At 53.2% G+C, this 23207-nt stretch overlaps 10 protein-coding genes across 10 annotated transcripts; 4 read left to right on the plus strand and 6 right to left on the minus strand.

Moving 5' to 3' along the window:
- Positions 1–491: 491 nt before the first annotated feature.
- Positions 492–2344, plus strand: APUU_61417S (sugar porter family MFS transporter; the record flags this gene model as incomplete). The annotated part of the gene is made up of 8 exons (XM_041694756.1): positions 492–551; positions 626–716; positions 763–978; positions 1032–1138; positions 1185–1248; positions 1297–1669; positions 1720–1926; positions 1975–2344. The coding sequence occupies 8 exons, from the start codon at positions 492–494 to the stop codon at positions 2342–2344; spliced, it is 1488 nt and encodes a 495-aa protein (XP_041560555.1).
- Positions 2345–3369: 1025 nt separating this feature from the next.
- Positions 3370–4515, plus strand: gprI (putative cAMP receptor (Car4); the record flags this gene model as incomplete). Its single annotated transcript, XM_041694758.1, has 5 exons — positions 3370–3626; positions 3678–3879; positions 3933–3997; positions 4047–4222; positions 4283–4515. The coding sequence occupies 5 exons, from the start codon at positions 3370–3372 to the stop codon at positions 4513–4515; spliced, it is 933 nt and encodes a 310-aa protein (XP_041560556.1).
- A 241-nt stretch (positions 4516–4756) lies between these two features.
- Positions 4757–6628, minus strand: APUU_61419A (uncharacterized protein; the record flags this gene model as incomplete). The annotated part of the gene is made up of 7 exons (XM_041694759.1): positions 4757–5419; positions 5467–5752; positions 5805–5895; positions 5945–6062; positions 6110–6345; positions 6396–6449; positions 6505–6628. 7 exons carry the CDS (start codon positions 6626–6628, stop codon positions 4757–4759), a joined length of 1572 nt encoding a protein of 523 aa, XP_041560557.1.
- Positions 6629–7568: 940 nt separating this feature from the next.
- Positions 7569–8900, minus strand: APUU_61420A (uncharacterized protein; the record flags this gene model as incomplete). The annotated part of the gene is made up of 1 exon (XM_041694760.1): positions 7569–8900. The coding sequence occupies one exon, from the start codon at positions 8898–8900 to the stop codon at positions 7569–7571; it is 1332 nt and encodes a 443-aa protein (XP_041560558.1).
- A 274-nt stretch (positions 8901–9174) lies between these two features.
- APUU_61422A (sulfurtransferase) lies at positions 9175–9894 on the minus strand (the record flags this gene model as incomplete). The annotated part of the gene is made up of 1 exon (XM_041694761.1): positions 9175–9894. One exon carries the CDS (start codon positions 9892–9894, stop codon positions 9175–9177), a length of 720 nt encoding a protein of 239 aa, XP_041560559.1.
- Positions 9895–10312: 418 nt separating this feature from the next.
- On the minus strand, positions 10313–12737 carry APUU_61423A (uncharacterized protein; the record flags this gene model as incomplete). The annotated part of the gene is made up of 8 exons (XM_041694762.1): positions 10313–10910; positions 10966–11627; positions 11680–11969; positions 12016–12231; positions 12281–12423; positions 12472–12566; positions 12615–12638; positions 12699–12737. 8 exons carry the CDS (start codon positions 12735–12737, stop codon positions 10313–10315), a joined length of 2067 nt encoding a protein of 688 aa, XP_041560560.1.
- A 403-nt stretch (positions 12738–13140) lies between these two features.
- Positions 13141–17780, plus strand: APUU_61421S (putative ABC multidrug transporter; the record flags this gene model as incomplete). Its single annotated transcript, XM_041694763.1, has 5 exons — positions 13141–14205; positions 14251–15786; positions 15841–16785; positions 16849–17082; positions 17133–17780. 5 exons carry the CDS (start codon positions 13141–13143, stop codon positions 17778–17780), a joined length of 4428 nt encoding a protein of 1475 aa, XP_041560561.1.
- Positions 17781–18280: 500 nt separating this feature from the next.
- fkbp3 (peptidylprolyl isomerase family protein FPR2) lies at positions 18281–18742 on the plus strand (the record flags this gene model as incomplete). The annotated part of the gene is made up of 2 exons (XM_041694764.1): positions 18281–18519; positions 18574–18742. 2 exons carry the CDS (start codon positions 18281–18283, stop codon positions 18740–18742), a joined length of 408 nt encoding a protein of 135 aa, XP_041560562.1.
- Positions 18743–18980: 238 nt separating this feature from the next.
- Positions 18981–20741, minus strand: APUU_61425A (uncharacterized protein; the record flags this gene model as incomplete). The annotated part of the gene is made up of 6 exons (XM_041694765.1): positions 18981–19182; positions 19235–19300; positions 19367–19519; positions 19581–19977; positions 20026–20534; positions 20584–20741. 6 exons carry the CDS (start codon positions 20739–20741, stop codon positions 18981–18983), a joined length of 1485 nt encoding a protein of 494 aa, XP_041560563.1.
- Positions 20742–21154: 413 nt separating this feature from the next.
- Positions 21155–23125, minus strand: APUU_61426A (sulfatase family protein; the record flags this gene model as incomplete). Its single annotated transcript, XM_041694766.1, has 5 exons — positions 21155–21505; positions 21558–21682; positions 21734–22226; positions 22275–22753; positions 22801–23125. 5 exons carry the CDS (start codon positions 23123–23125, stop codon positions 21155–21157), a joined length of 1773 nt encoding a protein of 590 aa, XP_041560564.1.
- Between the last annotated feature and the right edge of the window lie 82 nt (positions 23126–23207).

Genomic DNA, 23207 nt, shown 5'->3' on the forward strand with positions numbered 1-23207 from the left:
GTGGACTGTGATCTAAATGTATGTCGAGGACATTCTCCGGCTGTCGGCTGCCAGGACACAAGGCATTGGGCATCACGAGCCATTTTAGGCGACGGATATTTACATGAGACTTCTCTTTAGCCGATCGTCCAGTCAAAAATGAGTTTACTGGGCTATCTTTGTGCTTGACTCCAACTTTCGGTCCTTCTGACAGAATACCAAGACCCCCGCATGGGGTACTGGCCTTGGGTCTGGGGTTCTGGGGTGCAGCAATCTCGTATCACTACCTGTCTCTATTGAGACAGTCTGTAGATCTGCTGTGCCTCCAAATCGTCTGTATCTCTTGCTCAATCTGATTAGGCGACTCCGCCGGCGAACCCTTACGAGGCCGGCTCAATATCAGGAGGGGAAATTTTAGTATTCGTATCGGTTATTTACATAAATATATAGACTCCCACGCCCATTACAGAGTCATCGTTCTTGTTTATCAGCACCTGAGTGGACAGTTTACAATGGCAGCAAACCATCTGAACATCAACGCCTACACCTGGGCCTGCGGTCTTTTTGCGGCGGTATACACTCCTTAATCTACTTTAAAGCTTTATACCTTTCAATCGCATGACGTTAATTGTTGTGGTATGTGTAGGTTGGCTCCCTATTATATGGTATTGACTCGGGCATTGTATCGACGGTCATCGCCCAGCCAGAGTTTCTGGACTATTTTGCACCATTCACGCGTCAGTCTGTCTCTATCCCTCGGTCACTTCCTCTAACGGCCATTAGCAAGTATCAAAGGAGCCGTCGTGAGCACGTTTGGAGCAGGCACTGTCTTCGGCGTGTTCTTCGCAGGCTGGAGTGCGGATGCCCTGGGCCGAAAGAAGACCATCGCGATCGGAGCGGTGATCGCGCTGATTGCTGGAATAATTCAGGCCGCCACCGTCCACGTTGGCATGCTGATCGCCGGGCGGATCGTGGGCGGGTTTGCTGTTGGCATCATGAGTGCGTGCAATGGTGGTGGTATAGCAGCGGACTGCAGTAACTGATTAATGCAGACATGACGATTCCAATCTACAACTCGGAGATCGCTCCGTCACATAAACGCGGTCTGATTGCGGGTCTGCATGCGCAGTTTGTGGGGTTTGGATTTGCTCTTGCAAATGTTTGTTCACCCAGTCTCCTCTTACTCGTGTATCTGACTTTGGCAGTGGGTAGGGTTTGGGTGCTCGTATGCAACGGGCGAGTTCCAATGGCGGTTTCCCCTTGCATTCCGTACGGAGTCTAGCCAGATTGTTGCATAATGGTGCTGATATGTTTTAGAATGTCTTCCGGGCCTGGTGATTCTCGTGGGTATTTTCTGGCTGCCATATTCGCCCCGCTGGCTGCTCGAACAAGATCGCGACGATGAGGCCCTTGCAGTCATCAAACGCCTCCATGGGCAAAACCCTGCAGACGATTCGTCCGTCCGAGCAGAGTTCTATCAGATACGAGAGCAATTGCATTTCGAAAAGACCCAGTACGTTGCTGGGTGGGCGGACCTCTTCAACCGGTCCAGCAACCGCAAGCGTCTGGTCCTCGCTGTTCTTGTTCAGGCTTTCACGCAGCTATCGGGAATCAATGTAATAAACTACTATCAGACAGACCTTTACAAGGGACTGGGAATGGAAGGGCACAATGTCACATTGCTCGCGGGGTATTGCTCGCCCTGATTTCTTGATTGTCCAGTACACTGACACCCAGCAGTATCTATGGCCTGGTCGGACCACTGGCCAACTTGGTCTGTCTGTATTATGTTGACACCTGGGGCCGCAAGAAGACCCTTTGGATTACGGGCATAGCGATGTCGCTTGACATGGCGCTCGTCATGGGTCTCTCAGGCGGGTTCGTGGATAGTGACAACATGGTTGCCAAAGGGTTCACCATTGCGTTCATATTCTGCTTCACGATGATGTATGCATCAGTATGACGGTAATGTCCGTGGTAGCTAACTATTGGCAGATACTCCCTCGGATACAACTCGATTCACTACATTTATGTCCCTGAAATCATGTCGATGGCCATCCGGGCAAAGGGCTCGTCCATTTCGGTCGTCTGCAACGTCCTCATCAACATCATCTTTAATCAGGTGTCGCCAGTTGCGTTTGACAACGTCGGGTATAGATACTATGCACTGTTTGTATGTACGAATATTGTAGGGGCGATCACGGTGTTCGGCTACTTCCCGGAGACCAAGGGCAAGACGCTGGAGGAGATCGGCAAGATCTTTGGGGACGATGTGGTGGTGACTGATCTCCAGCAAGTGCGAGAGAAGATTGAGGCTAGTGAAGCAGTTGAGAGAGTGGAGGAGCAAGTGGAGGAGCGAAAGTGATGCCGACTGTGTGGACTGTATGTAAACGAGCACGTCCTAGACCCATACAGGGAGGCGAGCACGCGAACCGGATCATCGCACATCGCCCCCACGCCTAGAATCACACCATTCACATTGAATTATGAATGCAGATATTCGATCTGGGCCCTGACTTTAATTTTGGGCTCGGGCCTGACTCGAGCTGGAATCCACGGGGTGAGTGTGCGAGAGAGCGCCCCAGTGCCCCTGAACGTGTGCGAGCACAGCCACGGTCATTGCGCTATTTCCGACTGCAATACCGGCGGCACTGACAGGTCATAACCGCTGATGCCGCATCAATTGTTAAATTCAAGCTCGTGCTCGTGCCGATCGTCTCGGTTGAGGGGGGCCGTCTAACGGGATAGGGCTGCCATCGCGACATCGAGCCATCGATGAGATCTTCTCGTCCGTGCAGGGTCCAACTGTGTGATTGACATTTCTCGGCTAGACCCTTTTTCTGTCAGTGTCAGACGGGCACCCCCGATGCCGTTTCCTGACTTGGATCGGCCACGGGCCGGTGGTGGGAGGGACTCAGGGAGGATATCATGGTCGGCCGCGGACCAATGCAGGACGCTGATATCTCCACAGAGTCCGCAGCAATGGTGTTTCCGCCGCAATATACTAATTTCTCGAGTATCCAGTTGGAACCAGAGTGCTGGGATCGCAGTCGTAATATCACGCCCCGCGGCAATCCGAGGAGGAGGAAAAAGCAAGCAAGCGCCAGCGGTGGAGCGGTTGACGGGCTATCACAACTGCTGCCGATGGCGTAATAGCGCTCCAGATCGCACAATTGCTGCTAAGTACAATCCTGGCTCTTTGCTTTTCTCTGTCACTTGCGCCATCGCAGCCATCTTGCCATCATGCCTCTCACCAACCTGCGACGGCTTCTCGCAATAGATATGCGACATCTGCACGCCTCATGGATCTCGTCGGTCCCTTGATCTGGGCACAGAATCCAAGACATCTCAGCCATCTGCTGGCCCCTGCCACAAGACACCAAGCTCACGATGAAGCTGTCTGACTACCAGCTGCACCAGCTGTCCATTGCTGGGCGGACGGCCTCTGCGCTGTCGCTCCTGGGCGTGGCCACCATCTTTGTGACCTTTTGCTACTCCCCGAACTTCCGCAGCCCGACGCATCGGATCATGCTCATCAATGCATTCTACAACCTGTTCGACTTTATCGCCACGATGATATCCGTCAGCGGGCCACTTGCCGGGGATGAGTCGGGGCTGTGCCGCTTCCAGGCCTTCTGCCTGCAGATGTATGGTCCTATACAGTATCCAGGGAATTGGACAACGGTCTAACAGAGCAGGTTTCCCGTTGCCGATGTCCTTTGGACGCTCGCCATGACCATCGACGTGGTCCTCGTCGTCTTCCACCACTACGAGCCCGAGGCGCTCCGCAGGCTGGAGAAGAAATACTTTGCAATCATCACGACATTGACCTTCGTTCCGGCACTCGCCTTCCTTTTCGTCCGCAGTGTAGAAAAGGGCCCCTTGTACGGGAGTGTGACGGTGAGCACAGCCGTTGATTCTGTGATCGGTCAAGTGCTGAATGCCATCCATAGTTCTGGTGCTCGATCTCTCCCAACTGGGTGCTTTTCCGCGTAATATTCTACTATGGGCCGATATGGTAGGACTCCAGCCCGGTAAAACTAAACAGCAATAGCTGACCGAGTCAGGCTCGTTATTATTCTTGTCTTCGTGCTGTATCTTGTCATCGCTCGCGAGATCTTTAAACTGAGGCATGAGTTGATGCTCACTCGCAACGACTGTCTGGTCCTGTCGTCTACGGCCTCTGCAAGCAATGGTTCTTTCGTACGGACTCAGGGTGAAAATGATGCGAAGAGTTTTGAGAGTAAGATCACCAGGAGTATAGCTCTCTCGACACCTACTAACAGTACTCCAGCTCCTATAGTCCGTCGCCATCAGTCAGGCGTATCACTGCGCAAATTCCTCCTCATGCCTTTTCTCTTCTTCCTCGCCCTGTTAACGACATGGGTTGCAGCAACAATTAATCGCATCTACGCATTCAGGTACCCTGGGCAGGAACCCTACGGACTTATGGTGAGCGTCGCTGCGCTTAATTCTCTACGAGGGTTCTGGAACGGCATCATCTTCGTCACAATGCGCTCGAAAGGGCGGCGATAGTGTGTACAACATGGCGGTTTATGATATTTAAATACAAGGGCTGGCTGGATGCGGTTTGGACATAGTTCAGCGAGGCGTTTGGGACTATAAATAATGAATTATGGCGTATAACTTATAGCTCGGTAAATACGATTCGTCTTTCATACGACAAATAAGTTGGATAAGCTTCTCACAATTTGTTTCTTGTTCACGAACTACAGACTCGATAGACACAGACCGCCTCTCCAGCAACTACGACTGACTACGACTTGGGAACGTCAGTATAAGCAGTCGGGCCCTTCTCGCTCTCTTCCCCATGCTGCGCTGAAACCAGCTCGACCACCTTCTCTGTCGCCGCTTGGCCACCGATAATTGCTTCATCGCCATCAAAGTACTTGGCAATCTCCTCCAGCGGCGTGTTCCTGGTCTCGATGTAGAACTTCCAAACAACAAGCAGCTCAAACACCAGCCAGACACAGTACACAATGCAGTACTTCCAGCCAATGTCCTCGATAGCGATCGGGTTGACGTACTGGTTGAAAAAGAGACTGAGCGACACGCAGAAGAACATCAGCGTCAGGCCTTTGGCGCGGAGGCTGTAGGGGAGGATCTCGGAGGAGTAGCCCACGAGCAGCCCGCTGAATCCGATGTTGTAGCAGATGTAGTAGAAGAAGATGAAGACGATGACTGCGTTTCCGGCATTGTTGTCTTCGCCGCCGGGGCCTTCGGGGTAGCGTCCGAGAGCGATGGTCATGGCAGTGAAGGACAGAAGCATGCCAATACAGGACGTCAGGAAGAGGCGGCGACGTCCAAATTTGTCGACGAAGAAGCAGATGCCAGTGGCGGAGACGACGTTGATAGCGTTGAGGATGGAGTTGATCGTCAGGACCGTGTGGCTGTTTGTTACTCCGATGAGCTCGAGGAACTGTTCCTGTCAGCTATAGCTACTGCACAGAGGGATATATCACATACCTTGGGCAAAAAGTAAGAGACAATTCCGTTCCCAGACCATTGCGAGAAGAACCCGATAGAGATCAGGATGATGGACCGGTGTCGGTTGCCAGGCGTCGACCACAATTGAGACCACCCATTGCCCTCGAGTTGCTTCTCGAGCGAGATCGTTTGCTGGATCTCGTCGAACTCTACATTAACCAGCTCGTCATTCTCGTCACCCTGAGCGTGGACATATGCCAGGATCTTCTTCGCCTGGTCCAGCTTGCCCTTTGAAATCAGCCAGCGAGGCGATTCGGGCACCAGCCTGAAGCTGTCAGCTTGCATTCTCGTATATAAACCGGATCCAATAGAATTACCAGATAAAAACAAGTTGGCAAATTGACGGGACGCCTTGCAAGAGACAGGGTACACGCCAGGACCAGTCGCTTCCATCAATCTGGTTCGTGCCTGTGTCTGTTATTACCACCGCCGTTGATGACAGCTCGAAGTGACTTACCAAGTGCGACACATGCACCGATCAGACTACCTACATACCACAAGGAGTTGTAGATGGTGCTGTAGACCGCGCGGTGCTGGGGATGGACGAGCTCGGTGACCAGCAGGGGCGAGCATTCCTATAGACTGTCAACCTCGCTCCCTAAAGACCATCTTAGATACAGACCTGTGCAATTCCGAGTCCAAATCCCAGGATAATACGACCGAACACAAACAGCTCGATCTTGTATCCGATTGAGACCATTGCGACGCCAAACAGCATGATCGTGCAGCCCAGGACGACTCCGAAGCGACGGCCGAAAAGGTCAGCGACATAGGGCACAATGGGAATGGCAACAACGGTGCCGATGGACATGGACGCAGCGAGAAGACCGAGGGTTGCTCCTGTAGGGTAATTGTATGCTGCACTTGATTAGTCTCGTTGCTCAACTACTCTCGACTTGACTTCATACACGCATTCCAGGTCTCGAGTGCCTCCAGACCGTTCATCAGCGAGCCATCATAACCTACAGACTCGTCAGTCCTGTTGCCAATAAATGTGACGGCCGAGTATAAGCCCACCGTTTGTTGCAGAGGTAATCATAGCTGCCCAGAGGGTGAGATAGACGAAGCGCATGCCCTTCATCCTCCACCATTTCACCTTGGGCCACTCGCGGCCAGCGAGAGTAAAAGTGTCTTTCCCCATGGCAGATCCGAACACGACTGTCCAAAGGGTATCAATAGAGAAGAGTAGAAATGTATCACTGCTTCATCGGGGTAGACTCGCTGAATCCCAGCGGGCAGACAGGGGGAGATATAGACCCCGGCTGTCCATCGCCAACACTGAAATCGCCTCACGCGATCCTGGAAAAACGGATAAATCGCAGGCTCAAGGGTTTAACAATGGGGCGAATAAGCTTGTTCTCGACTCTGGATGCAACAGCAGGGGGTGCGTGCAGCGGGGGGTCAGAGCGAGATACGGGGTCTGGCGCAGATGATTGGAAGGACGACCAAGAAGTTACTAAAAAGGCTTCATCTGATTTATCCGGGGGACGGGGGTCTGAGGCACTCGAGACCTCCGTGATGCTTTGAGAGAGCCCTCCTCCTCCACATTCCCCGGACGGTCCAGACGAGTCGCACCAGTCTAGACGTGGACAGAATTAAAATCCAACACCGCGAGGCAGAGGCTGATTGGCAGCAGAAGGGCGCTACGATGCAAGTGCAAAGCCTCAGGAATTAGGGCCGAAACAAGCCTGTAGCGTTCTCTCAAACATCATGGGGGGCAAGACACTCCGGGGTGAAAGAGGAAAAGTCCATTCGGCCGTGGCAAGTAGAGGCACCAAACAGCCTACAGGAGCAACATTTCTGGAACAGCTCATTCAATAGCCTGGGCCGGCTATCAGGATGCCCGAGCGGACCAGAGTATGGCTTTTTTAGACCCAACAGAATGGTTAACGATTCCTACTATTATTTCCCATATGGCCGGTTCGTTGGATCGGGCATGCATTATGGCTGAATAGACACAATGAGCCGACATCACTTTGAAGGCATCGGAGCGATACTGCACTGAGTTCGTATGGTCCGAACGAACATTGCCGTTCTATTATTAGTTCTCTATCTAGCAATACATGGTTATATGGTCTAATTTACAGCCAGCCCTTGGGTCCTCCCCACTTGCCACTCAGCATCGACTCGTAGTACACCCACGGGAAGAAGTGCTTCTTGAGCAGGTAGAACTCCTTTCGCGGGATCGCCTGGTCGATACCGAACCAGTTGCCGAATGTCTCCTTCGGGACTCCGCCGTACTTGAATTCTGCGAGGAGGACCTTGCCGTACTCTGTCGTGAGCGGGCACGAGGTGTACCCATCGTATGCCGCGTCGGGCTCCTTGCCATCGATGGAGCGGAGCAAGTTCTGGACGAGGACGGGCGCCTCAGCTGTGACTGCAGCGGCCGTCTTGGAAGTAGGCAGACTGGATGCGTCACCAGCGGACCAGACGTTGCCGTACTTCTTGTGGCGGGTGGTAGCGTCGTCAACGTCGACATAGCCGGCCGGGTTGGCGAGGGCGCTGTTCTTGACAAACCCGTGGGGTCCCATCTTTGGCACAACGTGCAGGAGATCAAATTCCCTGGTGACATTGGATTCTCCGTTTGGTCGAGCAAAGGTGGCCTTCTTACCATCGATGGCGACCAGGTCATGTTGGAAGAGCCCTTCAACGCCACGCTCCTTGCGTAGCTCCTCAAGTTTAGCACTGTACTTGGGGACACCGAACATGGTTGGGGTGCCGGTAGCGAACGAGATCTTGATGGGTGAAGCAGCAGGGTTGCTGGGGTTGTACAATCCGGCCTTCTTCCAGTAGTCGAGCGCGAGCCACATGATCTTCTGGGGAGCACCAGCGCACTTGATGACACCGGCGGGCTGGGTGAAGATGGCAGAACCCTTCTGCAGTTTCTCAATCGAGGGGAATACACTGGCACAGGTATCGTATGAGTAGACAGTCGAAACAGAAGAGTCCGGGGCTGCCAGCGCCTCAGACAAGCCCTTGGTGCTCCCAAAGTCGAGGGCGATACCCGGAGCAACAACGAGATGATCGTAGTTGATATTGTTGCTGTTGCCCAGCGTGATGTAGTTTTCCTCCGGGGAAAATGTGCCAACGCTCTCGTTGTAGAACTTGAGCTTGGGGTCGATCAGGCCGTGGAGCGGCTGGCGCAACTGCTCTCGGGTCTTCACACCACCACCGACCAGCGTCCAACCAGGCTGGTAGTGATGCCAGATGGCAGGATCAACAACGGCAATGTCATCTTTGACAAAACGACCGGAGCGCAGCAGCTGATGACTGATGGCCAGACCAGCCGTGCCTCCGCCAATGACCACGACTTTGTGGTTGCGCACCGCTGAGGTGACGGGGGACGCTGTGGCGAAGCCCCGGTTAACTGAACGGGCAGCCCGAAGTGCAGATGCCAATTGAGGGCGCATCATTGTGATCGATGGTCGTATACACCGTCTCCTTGCGGCGAGAAAAATCGACGCGTGATGCGAAATCGGGATCCTTCAGTGGCGGGGCGGCTGTTTAGTCAGCACATTGCATGATCTGTTGACTAAGCAGGGCTCCGATCGCGGCTACCCCGCCAATCACGGGACCTTCCCAAAGCAGCAGCAAGTCACCTGATCATGTAAACAAATTTCCAGCCTTCACAAGGGAAACTGCTGGTTATTCCATTGTCTTCGCTTGTGGAACTATGCAGAGAAAGCGCTATTCAGAAACTGTAACCAAATCGTCCTCTGCGCGTCGCGTCCACTCCATCCAGCTCCCATCGTACAGCCTGCGCTCCATCTCATACCCACTCAGCTGCAACGCCAGGTCCAACGCGGCCGCAGTCACACCGGAATTACACGTTAGAATCACAGGTCGTCGCCCGTCTACTCCTGCCGTTCGGAACCGGCTCTTCAGCTCCTCTGGCGACAGTATAACCTTGTCCTCCCCGAGGATCGACGCCAGTGGGACGTTCAGCGCCGAAGGCATGTGGCCTGACCGCAGGGACGGATTGAGCTCAGGATCAGCTCCGGAAAACCGACCGGGAATTCTAGCGTCGATTATCTGGGTTTCCTCGTTTATCTTGTTTGACAGAACGAGGTCGTGTAGCTCGTCGTAGGATATTACCTCCCTTGGATCTTGCTCGTTGACGGGATAGTCCGGCTGACAACGGGGAAGTACAGCCAAAGGGCCCGTAGCAACAGGGAATCCGTCTCTGACGTAGCGCGGAAAGTTGTTCAAGACGTGCACGTCTCGCTGTCCAAAGTGGCGACAGGCCCATGCCACGCGAGGCGAGGAGTACAGTCCCACCTCCAGTGTATCGTAGACCACCAGGATATCGTCCGGATGAAGGCCCAGCTCGGTCATGCATTTAGCGAAGCGTGAAGCAGATGGCAGCATTTGCGGGTATGGAGATTCAACGTCTTTTATCTCGTCCATGTTGAAGAATCTGTTTACCGAGTTAATGCATTTTACGTTGGTACTGGTGGAATATATATTTACATTGACCCCGGTATGTGCTGGCTTTGGTACGAGGCGAGGTGGGATGCTGACCCAGCGGCGACCGGAATGATGCGCCGCGTGGACGAACCCGTCAAAGCCGAGTGAAGCTGATCTGGAGAGACCAGCAGAGAGGGAAACGGGGTCGAAGTGTCCATCGTGCCTGTCGTTGTGGTGTTTGTCGCTGCTGCAAATTCGGAAATTCGAGGATGGATTTGTTGGTAACATACGGTACCGGCAAATTACGGGGACCCCATCCGATACCAAATAAGAGTGGTACTCTACCATAATTACGTGTCACACCTATACAGAAAAACAGAATGATCTCAGTTTTCTGTGCCTTTGCTATCTTGTAAGTTCAATTCCACCAGCTCTCGTGCCAGTTCCGCCAAATGAGTTCGCTCTCGATTGCCCTCACAAAGTCCACCGGCTCTGACAGCGTCTGGCCAGTCCCGGGCCTGGCTGGGTCATTCCCCCCGGTTTCAGGGTCCCAGTCAAGGGCGATCTGATGTTGAAGCTCAAAGGGAATGCCGAATGTGTCGTCAAATTGGTTCTCTGCTTGCAAGGGAGCGCCCGCCGAGAGACTCTGCATTGACTCAAATGGCGGAAGAGGCTGGAGACCCGGGTTTGGTTGGGAAGGGACTTGAGCATCACCTTGCTCACGACTGTCGGACGAGCCAGGATCTAGACTCGCTGTAGGCTGCGGCCCCTGGAAGACCACCGTGAGGCCCTGTGCAGGCGCTCGACCAGAGTGTACTGCTCGTGAGACATCATTCAATGCCCCCAGAGCATTCGCAATTGGGGCGAAGTCGGGCCGGACAGAAGATTTAACTGTGATGATTCCCACGAGAGCCTCCAGACTGCAGATATCGCTTTCACACTCGCCAAGGTCGGTCGACGACAGGATATGGTAGTAGAGCGTGAAGAAAGCGCAGAACGGATAGAACGAGAGGAAGCTTTGTTATGTTAGGTGCTATAAGTAAGAGAGCTGGCCTTGGAAGTAGGACTTACTGCGTATTAAGACGCTCTCCGTATGGTGCGAGATCCTTCCTCGACCACTCGTGAATGATGCTGATGATTGCCCGAGCAGACTGGACTGCCTGTGGGTGCGTTGCCTGGCCTGCTGGCGTTATCCTGCGCCGCATAGTGATGATGATGCTGTGGAAGGTAATGGCGGTCTCTGCGTACATCCAGCATTCGAACTGGCTTATTCTGAGCGACCTAGCCACCGACAACAGATCCCAGTCGTCATGAAGCTCTATCAACTGGTTACAGTAGTGGTCTATCCGTCGGACAAGGTCTCTCTCCACTAGGGTCTCGACGGCGTTGAAGTAGTCGTCAAGGATGAAGAGCGTCCGCGACCACAGGATGAAGAGTGCGCAGTCACCACGTTTTGGCTGCGCAGTTGCTGGCGAGATGATCGCAGGCAGACGGACTTGAGTTGGTGGACACCGGAGAGCCCTGGGCTTGTCGTACCACACCCTGAAAAGGAAATCGATTTCAACCAAGAACCAGTGCAGTCGCCGCTGCGTTTCTTTTGCAGCCTCTTCCTCGGGCGAGCGAGCCGGGCTTAGGTCTACGTTGTGAATCCCCAGCAGGTCGCCGAATCGACAGGCCTCGCGGTGGAACTGCCATGCTAGGTGGTAGTCAAAGTTGTTGATAGCCATCCACGCCTGGACCGATCGTTAGTAGGGGTCTAGGATCAGTCTGGATGGACGAGCATACAACCAAAGAGGCAGCAAGAAGGTCCAGCTGCGTCCCTTTTGCGGACTCCAGCCATTTGGGCACCGACTGAAGACACAGGTAGTAGGTTCTGGTCCCCAGTCTTTCCTCGCCGTCGGTCCCGATAGTCTGGCCAAAGTAGATGGCGCTGTAGTAGATCACTCGCATTACGGGGTCAACCTGGGCGTATGGGGAGTCGATTATATGAGGCATTGCTCTCAGGAATTCGGGATCAACTACGGCGGAGAATGAGTCAAATATGGTGAAATGCTGTAGAAGCATATCCAGAAAGGCTACGACAGTCAGCACAGTGGTTGTTTTGCTTAGGGACAAGCATACTGTCTATATATCGTTTTACATCGTCAGACAGCAGATAGCCTCTGCGGTTGTCCACCACACTTTTGTCCGGACGAGGGCTCGGAGCAGCCAGCTGGTCCAATGCCGTGTCCAGCCGTGTGATTGCATTGTTTAACGGGGGCTTCGAGGCCAGTCGAGTTTGGTTCGTGAGGGATTCGATGCTGTCCTTTGCACCACTAACCATTTTATATAAGAAAGCTGTCACTGTCAACGTCCGCCGAATAAGTGGCACTGCACGTCTGCATACTCTCATGTCCTGGTTCCGATTCGAGATTTGGAGCTATCTCACTCGGCTGGACGCTGCTGGCCTGCGTTGTAGGCGAGTCTGTCTTCAGGCGTTCCTCCAGAGCCTCCAGCCGGTGGTCTAGACGATGGATTTCGGTTCTATGTCTGAGCCATTGGATTAGACTGTGAACATGCTGGAGGGAGGTTACTCACGGCGGTCCGCGGGCTTTCCGCTTCTCGGGATACACGCACTGCACACCACTGGCCTGGCATCTGCTGCATTCTGGTTCACCTCGATCGCATTTCAGCTCGAGAAGTGTCAGTACGTCGCTGCTCTAACATTGAGACGCGCAGACCTTTCGATCTCTGCACCTAGCGCACTATAAAAGCATTAGTTCCGCCCACATCTCCCACTAAAGCGGGAACAGGTAGTTTATTACCGAGAGCTTCATGCGAAAAGAGGCAGCGTGTGACTGCATTTCACGGGCGAGAAACGGAGTCGGGCTGTCCATTGATTCAGCAAGAGGGCATCGGACTGATATCAGACTGATATCAGACCGCTTGTCCGTGAAGAGCAGCCTCTGCCCACCCAAGAATACTCGGACTTTCGGGCTTTCGGGGTTTGAACTTGGCAAATTCTGGCAAGTTTACTGGCTAATAAATCTCGAATGGATTGCAAAGGATCGGGAATACGTGGGCTGAGGGCTGTTCGGTACCCGCGGACCCCGGCCAGATGCTCGGCGAGACCAGACGCATTCACCAGATAGCGCTGGGGGTTTGCGGACATTTAAGGCGCGAAACACCGGGGCCGCGGAACCCAGCTGACGTGAGGACTCTATATAATAAAAACGATATCTTCGCAGCCTGTTGTGCCGCCATGTCATGACCCTCAACATGGATTCCACTTCCACCGCAGACCGCGCCGTCAGCTCCGGCAGTCGCACTCGCGCCAACAGCTGCGACTCAGACTCTGAGGGAATGGCGACATTGGCTGAGACCGACGATCAAGTGCAAGGCGATCGCGAAGTGGCCGACTTGGCCCGTTCCTTGAGTGTACGCTCGAAACAGTCCCATCACCAGTCCCCCTTCGCAACAGGCAAAGACGCTGCCCTCGACCCTCAGAACCCCAAATTCAACGCCAGAGCCTGGGCGAAGGCCTTTTATGATGTTCGATACAGCTCAAATGACGCGCCCTTGCTGCGCGTTACAGGCTTTGCGGTCAAGGATTTGAATGTGGTGGGCTATGGAAGCCCGGTCGACTACCAGATGAGTGTTGGAAACGCATTTCTAAGGCTCCCAACCCTCGCCCGACAATGGCTCGGTGGGAAAAAGCAGCGAATTGACATTCTTCAGGGAGTCGATGCGCTGCTGCTCCCGGGCGAGCAACTATGTGTTTTGGGACCGCCCGGTTCTGGCTGCTCAACCCTGCTGAAGACGATTGCGCAGGAAACCCATGGCTTCGAAGTAGACCCGTCATCGTACATCAACTACCAGGGAATCAGTCCAAAGCAGATGGCCGCGCACTTTCGCGGCGAGGCCATCTACACTGCGGAGGTGGACGCTCACTACCCCCAGCTGGCCGTCGGAGACACCCTCTATTTTGCAGCTCTCTCGCGCACGCCTCGCCAGATCCCCGGGGGCATGAGTCGACAGGAATATGCCTCGCATCTACGGGACGTCATCATGTCTACATTTGGCATCGGCCACACGATCAACACTAAGGTGGGAAATGACTTCGTCCGGGGCGTCAGCGGAGGAGAGAGGAAGCGAGTCACGATTGCAGAGGCGGCCCTCAGCTACGCCCCATTGCAGTGCTGGGATAACAGTACTCGAGGTCTTGACAGTGCAAACGCGGTTGAGTTCTGCAGGACCCTGCGGACTCAAGGCGATGTCTTCGGCGCGACTTCGTGTGTCGCTATCTATCAAGCCCCCCAGGCTGCCTATGAAGTGAGTTCAACTACCGTTGGTTTATCGTATACTGACAAGTGCTAGATATTCGATAAAGTCACGGTCTTTTATGAAGGCAAGCAGATTTATTTTGGCCCGGCGCAGGCAGCCAAGGAGTACTTCATACAACTGGGATTTATATGCCCCGAGGCCCAAACCACTCCAGACTTCCTCACCTCCATGTCAAGCCCTATAGAACGAATTATCAGACCGGGCTTTGAGAATCTGGTGCCCAGGACATCTGACGACTTTGCGAAACGATGGAAGGAAAGTGCTGAGCGCCAGGCACTGCTGCACGAAATCGAGCTGTACAACACCGAACACCCCTTTAATGCAGGCGATCTTGATACCTTCGCTTCATCCCGACAAGCTGAGAAGTCAAAGAAACAGCGAGCAAAATCCCCATATACCCTGTCATATTGGGGACAGATCCGCCTCTGCCTATGGAGGGACTTCCAGCGGCTGAAGAACGACCCCAGCGTAACGTTGGCCATGCTGATTGGGAACTTCTTCGAGGCCCTGATTATCGCAAGCGTCTTCTATAACCTCCCCGGGGACACCTCGTCGTTCTTCTCTCGTGGCGCCCTGCTGTTCATGATGGTGCTTTTAAATGCCTTCTCTAGCATGCTCGAGATCCTCTCGCTGTACGAGAAACGAACAATCGTCGAAAAGCACAACCGGTATGCCCTCTACCATCCGAGCGCCGAGGCCATCTCGTCCATGATTATGGACATGCCATACAAGATCACAAACTCCCTGCTCACCAACCTGGCTCTCTACTTTATGGGCAATCTCCGGCGCGAGCCAGGCGCATTCTTCTTTATGTTCCTGGTGTCCTTTTCAATGATGATGGGCATGTCCATGTTCTTCCGCTTCTTTGCCTCTTTGACAAAGTCCATTGAGCAGGCACTAGCTCCCTCCTCGATCATCCTGATGGGGCTGGTGCTATACACAGGATTTGCCATCCCGGTCAACTACATGCGAGGCTGGGCCTCATGGATCCGATGGCTGAATCCGGTATCATACGGGTTTGAAGCGGTTATGGTGAATGAATTCCACGGTCGTCCGTTTCCCTGCGTTTCGTTTGTCCCCTCGGGTCCTGGCTACGAGAATGTGTCTCTCCAGGAGAAGGTCTGTTCGACGGTGGGTGCGATGCCAGGGTCGGATGTCGTTCAGGGCACCGACTTTGTGCGGTCTTCGTATGGGTACGAGAACAGCCATCGCTGGCGCAACTTTGGAATCATCGTGGCTCTCGCTGTCTTCCTGGCGGTTTGTCACTTGATCGCGTCCGAAATAGTATCATCTCAACGCTCCAAGGGTGAAGTGCTCGTCTTCCGCCGTGGAAAGGCCCAGAAGGCCCGGACGAAGCGGCAGCAAGGCGACGAAGAGCAGGTGGCACCGGCTGTCCAGAATGAAAAGGACACCGGTGCGGAAGCAGGTACGGTAGCTGGTGTTGAGAAGCAATCTTCAATCTTCCATTGGGAAGACGTGACCTATGATATCAAAATTAAAGGCGAACCAAGGCGTATCCTCGACCATGTTGATGGTTGGATTCGGCCGGGGACCCTGACAGCTCTGATGGTAAGGACAGCTTTCTCGCAGTTGACTTGCAATCCAACTGATCATATTATATAGGGCGTTTCCGGCGCTGGAAAGACGACTCTGCTAGACGTCCTGGCGAGTCGCACGACAGTTGGTGTTGTTGGAGGCAACATGCTCGTTGATGGAAGACCGCGCGATGAGTCCTTCCAGCGGAAAACAGGCTATGTCCAGCAACAAGACCTCCACCTCCATACCTCAACCGTACGTGAGGCGCTGGAGTTCAGTGCCATTCTCCGACAGCCTCCGCAGTACAGCCGTGCTGAGAAACTGGCCTATGTCGAGACCGTCATTGACCTGTTGAACATGCGAGAGTACGCCGATGCGATAGTCGGCGTCCCTGGCGAGGGTCTCAATGTCGAGCAGCGAAAGCGATTGACAATTGGTGTTGAACTGGCAGCTCGACCAAAGTTGTTGCTATTCCTTGATGAACCTACTTCTGGTCTCGACAGTCAAACTTCATGGTCAATCTGCAATCTCATGGAGACCCTGACCAAGAACGGACAGGCAATTCTCTGCACCATCCATCAGCCGTCTGCAATGTTATTCCAACGCTTTGATAGACTGCTGCTGCTCGCAAAGGGTGGAAAAACCGTGTATTTTGGAGAGGTTGGTCAAGGAGCAGGGACGCTAATGGATTACTTTGTCCGCAATGGTGGCTCTGCCTGTCCCGAAGGCGCGAACCCTGCAGAGCACATGCTGGAGGTGATAGGCGCTGCACCAGGAGCACAGACGGACATTGACTGGCCAGCTGTATGGAGGAGCAGCGCTGAGTATCAAGAGGTGCAGAGCGAACTTGCGAAGCTAAGAGAGCTGGCCAACAAGCCTTCACCGATCTCGGACCCAAACGACAAGTCTAGCTATGCTGAATTCGCAGCGCCCTTTTCTGAGCAACTCGTCCAGGTTGGACGTCGTGTGTTCCAGCAGTACTGGCGGAGTCCATCCTACATTTATTCAAAGGCCTTGCTGACGGTTGGCTGTGTAAGTGCTCGTTTGTCCAGTGCTGTTTGAGTATAACGAGTGTAACTAATGGCATCTGCACAGGCGCTCTTCATTGGATTCTCCTTCTTCAAAGCAGACAATACTCGACAGGGCCTCCAGAACCAGATGTTTGGCATCTTTGTATTCCTCTTCGTGGTTGTCCAGCTCATCCTGCAAATTGTCCCATCGTTCGTTACGCAGCGAATGCTCTACGAATCGCGCGAGCGGCAGTCGAAGACTTACGCATGGCAAGCATTCATTCTCTCCAACATTGCCGTCGAGTTTGTTTGGAACACGGTATGTGTCACTGTCTACATTCCACATATTCTTACTGATGGCTAGCATAGGTAATGGCGGTCTTCTGCTTCCTAGTTTGGTTCTATCCCGTAGGCCTGTACCAGAACGCACAGTATACAGACACAGTGCATTACCGGAGCACTTTAACAATGCTCATCATCTGGGCGGCCTTCCTTTTTGCCAGTTCATTCGCCCACATGTTGATCGCCGGCATGGATAGTGCAGAGATCGCATCAGCCTTGTCGAATATCCTGTTTATTATGATGTACGCTTTCTGCGGCATTCTCGCCGGCCCAGATGCCCTCCCAAGATTCTGGATCTTCATGTACCGGGTCAACCCAATGACTTATCTGGTATCGTCCTTGCTGTCCGCGACTCTCGGGAATGCTCCCATGCATTGTGCCGATAACGAGGTTTTGTCTTTCTCGACCCCGTCTGGAATGACCTGTGGCGAGTACATGGAAGGCTACAAAGTCGCCAACGGGGGGTATGTGCTCAATCCAGATGCTCTGGGCGGCGAAGCATGCAACTTCTGTGCTCTGGAGCATACCAACGACTTCCTCAGCGGCGTCAGCATTGAATTCGGCAACCGGTGGCGCGATTTCGGGCTCCTGTGGGTATATATCGCCTTCAACACCGTTGCGGCCATTGCTTTCTACAAGCTTTTCCGGGTGCCCAGGGCGAAGAAGGCAGAGTAGGAGATTCCCACGGGATATATTTCATATACTGTTTCTGTGGCATATAGTAAGATCTGCAAGGAACGTGCACATGCACAGCCACTGTTAATATAGAGAGTAATTAGAGTTAGAAATTGTTTTTAATCATCATAATACAGCATATTTACCTTCTCGACTGCTAATAGCACCTGCAAGCCTTGAAAGTCGGTTACATCAGCCTATATCAAGTTGACTGGAGGGATTGTAACCGTGAGTGAATTGTTACATGACTGCAATACACACCCCAAATGATCAAGGGGCTATTCACTATGTCTATTACTCATTGAGAAATCTGAATTCCCCAAAAGCCATATAAACCATCTCGACCGGGTTCAGTCTTCCATACACCTTTGTATAAAACAGATGCTGTGCCGCTGAGTCATCCACATAATTTATGCACCCCCTGGCCACGTTCACCGCAACAGCAACAACAACTCCAGAACCACCACCAATCCTCCTCCACCGTCTTAACAATCTACACAATGCGCATCCCAGCCCTCACTACGATCGTTGCCCTCGCCCTCGCGGGCTTCACTCATGCCGCCGACCTCGGCATTGAAACCACCCACGCCGTCGAGTGCAACCGCAAGACCGTGAAAGGCGACAACGTCAAGATGCACTACAGGGGCAAACTCGCCTCTGACGGATCCGAATTCGACGCGAGCTACAACAGGGGTACACCATTGGGCTTCAAGCTTGGCTCTGGGAGAGTCATTAAGGGGTAGGTCTTGCTTGGTCTGGATGCCGGAGGACTTGGACAGCTGACGCAGAGCAGATGGGACCAGGGTCTCCTGGATATGTGCGTTGGCGAGAAGAGGCAGCTGACGATTCCTCCTGAGTATGGATACGGCGAGAGAGGCATTGGACCCATTCCGCCGAGTTCGACGTTGATCTTCGACACTGAGTTGGTTGAGATTGAGGGCGTTCCCAAGGACGAACTCTGAACGACCAATCCACGGCTATACCCCGGTGCTTCGCCAGAATAAGGACAGGGGGGTAAAGGAGGAATGATAACTCAATGAATGCTACGGTCGGACGTGTCACTAAAGGGCCCAATTTCGAGTTTGCGACGACGACGCGCAATTCGACATGAAGATATCCATGACGCTGTTTATTGTATCTAAATGAGATCACGACATCCAATTTATACCATTATTATACAACACAGATTGACGCGATTTCTCAGACTTGGCCTGACGAAACCTTTGTTTTCCCCCGCTGATGCCAGAAATAGGACTGCAGATTCAATGCGAGAGCCAGCACCCACGATGCCGCGGCCAAAGCACAGATGGCCGTCAAGCCATGATGATACAGAGGTTTATCGCTGGTTCGGAAGATTTGCGACCCAGAAATTCCCGCGCAGTTTGCGGCCATAATGACAAGTCTTGTTGGTGTTAGCATCCTCTTGGGAACGGGACGAATGGAAAGGAACTTACGCCATGGCGACGCTCCGTTCTTGCGGCGATTTGCAGTATACCGACAGCCAGCCGATATTTAGAACGCTGGAGACACTCGATTAGCGAGTCTGTTCCGTTTTGCAACGGCATGGGTGTTGGGTATTCACTTACTGCATACTAGCGTAGGAAACATTGGCGACTGCAATGACTCCGTACCGATGCCACCGGTCTGAAGTGGCCGGTGTGACTCGCAGGCAGGCATATGCGATGACATTCCATGTAATGGCAATGAGGACGAAGGGACCTCGGTGGCCAAGTTTATCGCTTTCATCGCATCAGCTCAACGGCCCGTGGTTGGGAACAATAACGGAGCTTTTAGGCTTACCTGAGATACGACAGTATCAGAATCCAGAACATGCCACAGTACACCGGCACCGATGCCAAAGCATTCGCTCGCACTGCGCTGAAACCGAATGACTTGATCATGCTTGGAGTGTACTGTGTCAACCCCTGGAACCCAGACATAGCAACCAGGGTGATGAAAAAGTGTTGGATGATCCGTGGCTGTCGCACGGTATTCCAGATATCGCGCGCAGTAATCTTGATATGGCCAGCATTTTTGCTTGGATCATCGAGAAGGACGCGCTGGATAGCGATATGAGACTCGCGAGGAGTGAAGTAACTCCAGCGACCAGCGCTGACGAGCGGTCGTCCGTCACCGGCCTTGGGCGGCACCAAGAGGATGAAGATAACTCCAATACCGAGCGTAATAACTCCTTCAACTGATAATTTCGTTAACTCAGCCACCCATGAAGAGGGAGGAGACTTACTGAGGAAAATCCACCTCCAGCCAGCGAGACCGCCTTTACCAGACAGTGTCAGGAGCCCAGCTGAGATCAGACTGGACGTTGCGCCTGAAAACATCTGCCCGAAAAAGAAGAGGGTGATTCGAAGACTGCTCTCTTCCCTCTTGTACCATGTTGACAGGTAGTAGAGCGCACCCGGGATAAAACCGCCTTCCAGGAGACCAAGCAGAAATCTTGTCACCAGATATGCCGGATAGGACTGGACGAATGCTTGGAATGTGGCCACCAAGCCCCAGGCAAAGAGCTGTGCTGACAGCCATCTCTGCGGACCAACGCGCTGTAGGATCACGTTAGATGGAATCTCACTGATGACTATGCCGGCCGACAGCAATTGGGTGCCGACATTGATTTGGTTTGTGGTAATGCTGAGGTCCTCGGTGATGGTTGATGTGAGGGCAGCGCTGATGTTTCCTCTGTCGATTTGGAGAGCAAAGAAGGCGAGGCCCAGGATGGGCAAGAGGATCGTGTCGACTCTGTTACGCATCAGTAACTGCATGGAGGAGGCCAGCACCGGCCACGTACTTGAACTTGAGCCTCTTCTCCTCCTTGTCATCCCAGTCCTTTGAAATGGTACTGGACGCGACATCCAAGCCATTGTGGTAGCTATCTGCTATGGAAATACCACTCTTCTCGCTGTCGACAACGTCGACGTCCAACTTGGGCTCCTTCATTGAAGCCATGGTCAAAAACTGATACAGTCTGACGGGATTTTTGCATTTCCGGCCAACGACGCGAGTTTATATATGCCGACATTATCTGCAGACTCTGCCGAGCTATCAGAGATTACGTTGATTGCGGGCATACCAGGTACCGGGCGATGTTGTCGACAATATATGGAGCTATGGCGCAATCATGGGCGACTCCATTGTCTCCTCGCTTAGCCTTAGCATATTGGGGCCATGCTTGACTCGCGCTATTTTATCGTATACTTCTAGACTAGACTGTGGGTCTTCTACTGTGGTCTCGCCTTCGCTGTCATGTCTTGCTGCCATAGAATTCAAGATTTGTATTTTATTATGGATGGACATACACCGGACATCAACTGGACCAGGCATTATTCTTCTATATACATTTCATGCAGATGTGCTCTATATCACGTCCAGACGTCCCAGTTCAACCCGTATCTCGAAAATGGCAGCGCCTTCTGCGGCCCCTCTAGCTCGGGAATGTATGCATGCTCACAGCGATCAAACGAGACGCTGGCCTGGCTAGTGTAGAACGCATCATACAGCGGATTCAGCGCATCCTGCAAGTTCTGCACATTGCCACCTGGGTGTAGGACATTCCATGGTTTTATGCAGGTGGTGCCTTTGCAGGATTTGAGGACGAGGAGGATGGAGTCTAGTCTGGTGATTACCTGAGAGAGACTACGCCCCAGGATTCTGACATCGCTATCGCGCCCAGATTCCCTCGTGTGGAGGTTGTTTAACTGGTGCGGATCGGTCTGGAAATAGTCAGCAGGCTAAATATGACGAGGCCACGCCTAGGTATCGCACCGTCAAGTCGTAAAGTTCGTGCTCGTTGGAGCACCATACGGAGTAGTAAAGGTTATACTCCTCGCCGATGATTCTAACGGATTTGTAGGTGTTGTTCGCGAAAACCGGCACTTTCTCAGGATTGCCTGGAGGGGGCTGTCAGCAATTGATTCTAGAGTCGACCCTTGCTCGCGTACTTAAGGCGCCCTTCTCCCCCTCTAGATAAGCTTGTCCCCAGTACTCAACAGTAACATGCTCATGGCGTGGGTGGACGGTATCCGACGCACCAGGCAGCGGAATCGGCGTCCCGTCGAAGTCCTCTCGAAGTGGGATTCGCGCAAGGTCGAAGATGGTGGGCGCTAAATCGATGTGTGTAGTAACTGCATTTTCAATCTTATTGCTCGGTACACCAGGGCCGCGGATGAAGAAAGGCACGCGGATATCTTCTTCAAACCCGCAGGTTTTTCCCGGCGGCAAGCGATGCTGGCCGATATGGTAGCCGTTGTCGGAGGTGTAGATGATGTACGTATTGTCGAGCTGGCTGCTGGCCTCAAGACGCGTAACCAGCGCGTCAACAAGCTCGTCCACGCCTTGCAGAGCACGCAGTCGCTGGCGGTAGAAATGATCGTGGTATTCGATGGCCGCTGGGTCCTGCTTGGGGAGGGTCTTGATCCAGTTGACTCCACTCGGCTGAGACAGTTAATTATTGACAACAGCGAGTGCTTTTGTGTTTCTCACCTGGTCTGGATTGAAATTCTCGGTGCGAGGGATCTTCACATCCCTGAACAATGACTTGTGACGATCCAGAGGGATGGGCTCGGTCATCACCGTAGGAGCTTCTTCTCGGAATCTGCCCACATCGACATTGGAATGAGGCGCGATCGGAGCAACAGTGAGAAAGAAGGGCCTGTCGCCATTAAGGCCATCGTCCAGAAACCCCAGCGCCTTCTCGGTGATGACATCGATGGTGTGGTGGCCCTCGTAGCTGACGGGGGCGTCGCGATTGCGCTGGTAGGTACTATTTAGATACGAGTAGGTGAAGGGGTCCAACAAGAAGTCGGAGCCATTGAAGCCGTTAACAAAAGGGCTGTGATAGTTATCGACCGTGTGGGCGTTGAACAGCTTGCCAGTATAGTACGTGTCGTACCCCGCGCCCTGCAGCCAAACCGGCAGGAAGTCGTCGTTGAAGCCGCGGTCAACGAACTTGGGATAGCCCCCTGGGAGAGAGTGAGCGAGAGTTCATGATCTGGATGGAAACACGCACCGTATGGTGGAGAGACGTCGGTGACGTTCGTGTTATGGGCTTGCTGGCCGGTCCACAGGCTGACGCGCGACGGGCAGCAGAGAGAGGTGGTGACAAAGTGGTTGCGGAAGAAGGTGCCTTTTTGCTTGAGATGCTTTAAGGTTGATGGCATGTAGTCGACTGAGTCGAGCTGCAGGTCCTGGTCGTCGGTGATGATGAAGATGAAGTTGGGCGCTGCTTGTGTTGGGCCTGGCCTCAGAATTTGCTGCAGCTCAGGGAAAAGGCCGGTCGCACGCGCTGCTGCAAGTAATGATAAGATGCATAATGTATGAGAAACCAATTTCATGATGGGATTGGTTGATGGAGAGAGAGGTGATGGAGAGGTGTTGGTGTGTTGGTGTTGTGACGAAGTGAAGCTATTCCCACTT

Source organism: Aspergillus puulaauensis, chromosome 6, assembly GCF_016861865.1.
Source record: "Aspergillus puulaauensis MK2 DNA, chromosome 6, nearly complete sequence".
Taxonomy (NCBI): Eukaryota; Fungi; Ascomycota; class Eurotiomycetes; order Eurotiales; family Aspergillaceae; genus Aspergillus; species Aspergillus puulaauensis.